We start from the raw sequence: 4,108 nt of genomic DNA, 5'->3' as shown, positions 1-4,108 counted from the left end.
AGGCGAACAGCCAAATAGCGAACACGTGATTTGCACGTCTACACCGCGCACGAACCATGCACGAACCGCGCACGAACCGCGCACGAACCGCGTACGAACCGCGCACGAACCGCGCACGAATTGTTTTTGATGTACCGCTTCATGAGGGAACCGAGTCGAATGTTCGATTCTCATTCGCTTTGACGTATACATCTGCTGAACGCAACCAATGAACGTTCGCGTTCACTGTTCGTTCGGTGTTCGTTCGCTATAGGTGTATACGCGGTTTAACGCGACGCGGACAGCTGCTTGATACCGATAACGCACGCGATCGCTATCGCCTTGTTATTTACTCACCTGATTTTCACGTTGGTGCTGTCGACCATCTCGCCGTCGCAATTCCACACGCTGAGCCGTGAGTTCGAGCGGGTCGTGTTCGGCTCGTTCTCGAATTGCAGCGTCGGCAGGGCGCGGAATGTGAATTCTCTCGCCCGGTAGACCTCGGCGAATGGTAGCTCGTACTGAAACAGCATTGCAACTCCTTGTAATTTTTCATCCTGAGTCTTAATTAATCCTCAGTTACCATACCAGTGCGAACTCGCACCAGCAATTTTTGAAAAAAAAGTTCACTTTTCTATTTATTACTTTCTTAATTAACAATTTCTTGCAATAAAATATTGTTTTTGCTTAATTTTATTATTACCAATAGGTTCTCTGGTGAAAATTTTTCTCAGATTTTTTCATATAATTTTTCAGAATTTCTATATAATTTTATAACTCTCACATTTTTTAATACAAATTAGAACACTTCTCAAAAAATTTATACCTATCTTTTCTTAAAATTTTTCATATACTCGTATGTTAATTATGAAATATCGTAAGATTTCTAAAATTTTTTGTAAATATAATTTCTGAGGAAATGTTATTAAATCTAAAAAATAAAAAAATCTTTTTTTTAAATTATGGGATGAGAAATTTTAAAATTTATTTGTATGAAAAATTCTGAGAGAAGATGTAAAATTCCCGAATATTTTTGAGTATTTCTGAAAAACATTCCAATTTGTATAAAAATTATGAGAAAAATTTTCACCAGGGTTCCCAGGAAAATTTTATCCCGAAAAATTGTATAATCGAACTACTTTTGCTTTTTTCGTTTCAAAATTACACATGATGAAAAATGACAAAGCCAAATTCGCATTAGTGTGGTAATGCTGTGATCATGACTGAAGTGTGCTAACTCAGGATTAAGTATAATTATAGTACATAATAATCATATAATAATGCATAGAAGTTCAATGTATCATATATCGACGATACACACGACGGTAAAGGCGTTAAATATCTGTAAGCAGAGATTGATAATTGATAGCAAACATGGCTATTAAAGCGTCAAGCAAAAAGATTAATATAATTGGCGATAATAATCGGAATAAATATCTGAAACTCTCGTATAGAAACGCGTACCACAGTTTTCCGTTTGCTGGACAGCCTGAGCAATAATCTGACATTGTTTATTAAGGATGTATGTCGTATCAGGATCACGTCCACGCAGCCGTCACCTACGTGGCAGTGAGGACTGAAGCCCATAGGACACCTCGAGCACGCGCACGACACGTTCGCGCCAAACACCATGAAGAACTTTCCTCTGACCGTCACCCACCCTACGAAGAAGACATAGGTATTGTTCGATTAATTTTAGCTGGTTTTGTAACTGCATTATGTACTTGATTTCCATTCTCTTTCGTTTTTTAACACTCACTGGAGATTTCCTGGTCGGGGATGCTATTGTGCATGTGTTGCAGGCAGCGTAAACAATTCTTCATGCACCTGGTGCTGCCTGCTGGGTGACACGGGTCCGACAGCAGCTCGATCTCACCCTCGTAACCCTTGTTTGCTATTATCTTTTTAAATCCTAGAAACGAAAAGATCTAATTAGTCTAATAGAAACCCCATCCATACTCATACATAGAATGTTTTATTACTTACATCAGTTACATTGTATATGAATATTGATTACGATACGGCAAATCAATAATTATTTGTTTAATTATTTAATTTCGTATTTATGTGATAAATCAAGATTTGATTAAGATAAAATTACTTTTGTATCGCAACTCGAGCCGGACAATCTTTGCTTAATGACAATTCTTCGCGTTAAATTAAACAACCGAAAAACTCGACCTTGGTAAAAATTTTTCTCAAAATTTTTATGCGAAATGGAACACTTTTCAGAAATATTGAGAAAGTCTACATCTCTTTTTAGAATTTTTTATATATGAATTCTGAAGTTTTCTCAGATTTTTTAGATTTCAATCATTTTACAATTTCTGAAAAAATACCTTGAATTCTTTCAGATTTTATAAGATTCTATCAGAAATTATAAGATGAGAAATTATAGAAATCCTAGAATATTTCAGAATTCACACATATAAAAAATTTTAGAAAAATGCTGATCTTCTCGGCACTTCTAAAGTATTCCAATTTGTACAAAAAAGATCTGAGAAATTTTCTAAAAAAAAATTTCAAAATTATTCAGAAATATTGAAAAACTATATGAAAATTCCCTTTCCTTCTCAATTCTTTATTCCCACATAGAAAAAAATGTTTGATTGACTAATTAGAATTCTGGTGGAAAATGAACGCGATCCAGAATTCTAGTTAAATCTACAAGATTTCTTATTAAATGTATTAAAATTCTAGTTGAAATAACCAACCATTTAGTACATTTAATCAGAAATCTATAATAGACTTAATCAAAATTCTGGATCGTTCGTTTCCCACCAGAATTACAATTAATTCAACCAAACATTTTTTCCGTGCATAGTCCTGTTGTTTGCTGTGTCATCAGTCTTTGTACGTCTATAAAATAATCCTTTCAATCTGGAGAATTCCTGACATTTTTGCGTTATTATATCTTTAAAATGCGAATCAGTTACAATGGATATATTAATAGAAGTAAGAATCTCAATTCGGATACAAAAAAGCTTAAATATTAATTACACGTATTGTTCTTGATATATTCTCACACTGAATAATTTTAAAATTAGGTCGATTTATTGATAATATATATCAGTTCGAGAATTCTGATCGTTATATCACAATTGAAATAATCCATTGAAATAATTTGATCAATGAAGAAATGCGACTTATGAAAATTGTATTCATCGCAAATTTAGAAGAACTTTAATTTGAACTCAAATTTGTTTTAATATTTGACTTATTATATAAGATAGGGTTTGTTTTTATGTATTAACATTGAAAAGGTCCTACTTTAAAGACGAAACGTTTGTTAAAAAATTTGAAAGACAGTAAATATTAGCGATCAAGAGATAGCGTTGGATCTTAGTTCTTCTTACCTTTTATTACTACATGAAAAATTCTGAGAAAGATCTTCACCAAAGGGTTCCTTACCTGACCAGTCGTATCTACAGGGTCCCATCCAGCGAAACTTTTCGCTGTCGCGGATCACGTCGCCCAGATAACCGTAGCTGAACACGCTGGCATAAAGCCTGAGTAAGGTGCGATTGCTGTGGACCGACGAGATGTCTAAACCAATCGAGTCGCCGAAGATGATATGTATAGCGGCGGTCTGCACGTCGGTGGTGCCATGCAGACTGTAGGCGACCGTGTCGGTGCTACCGCTGGGTATAACGCCAACGGGTAAGGCGGGACTAGGCAGCCTGGCGTCAGGGTCGTTGGGATCGATCTGCTGATCCTTCGCTGCCCTCATAATCAATCCGTTGAACGCCTCGGCGAAGGTACCATCGCCACCGATGCACACCACCGCCTGCGAACGCGAAAAGTTTAGTTTGAGGATACTTCGAATTCTTTTACTTACGTATCGTACAAAGATGAAAAATAATGCGTGTTACTTGTAACGCTGTTACTTTTATCGTTACTTGTTGTAATAACGATTTGATGACGTTAAGAATTTCTTATAACTGTAATATCACATTGGAAAAGTCACTCGTTGCCTGTAATGAGTTTAAAAAGTCACTTGTTACTTAAAAAAGTAACTCGATAACCCAGGTTGAACCTTAGGCTCCCTAAGAGGAGAAAATAACAGCTCAAGTGTCTAATTTTAATCTTCTTCAATTTCCTTGGAAATTCTTCAATATTTTATTTTTTT

General features: G+C 35.6%; 1 protein-coding gene across 1 annotated transcript; it reads right to left on the bottom strand.

Annotated features, from left to right (window-relative positions):
* Positions 1-271: 271 nt before the first annotated feature.
* Cerk (Ceramide kinase) lies at positions 272-3,766 on the bottom strand (the record flags this gene model as incomplete). The annotated part of the gene is made up of 4 exons (XM_018505516.1): positions 272-500; positions 1,444-1,640; positions 1,739-1,891; positions 3,391-3,766. Coding segments are annotated over 4 exons (894 nt in total), but the record flags the coding sequence as incomplete, so codon positions are not given.
* Between the last annotated feature and the right edge of the window lie 342 nt (positions 3,767-4,108).

This window comes from Trachymyrmex cornetzi, unplaced genomic scaffold, assembly GCF_001594075.2.
Source record: "Trachymyrmex cornetzi isolate Tcor2-1 unplaced genomic scaffold, Tcor1.1 scaffold2095, whole genome shotgun sequence".
NCBI lineage: Eukaryota > Metazoa > Arthropoda > Insecta > Hymenoptera > Formicidae > Trachymyrmex > Trachymyrmex cornetzi.
Note: the sequence above shows the minus strand (reverse complement) of the source record. Positions and strands in the feature narration are given on the sequence as shown.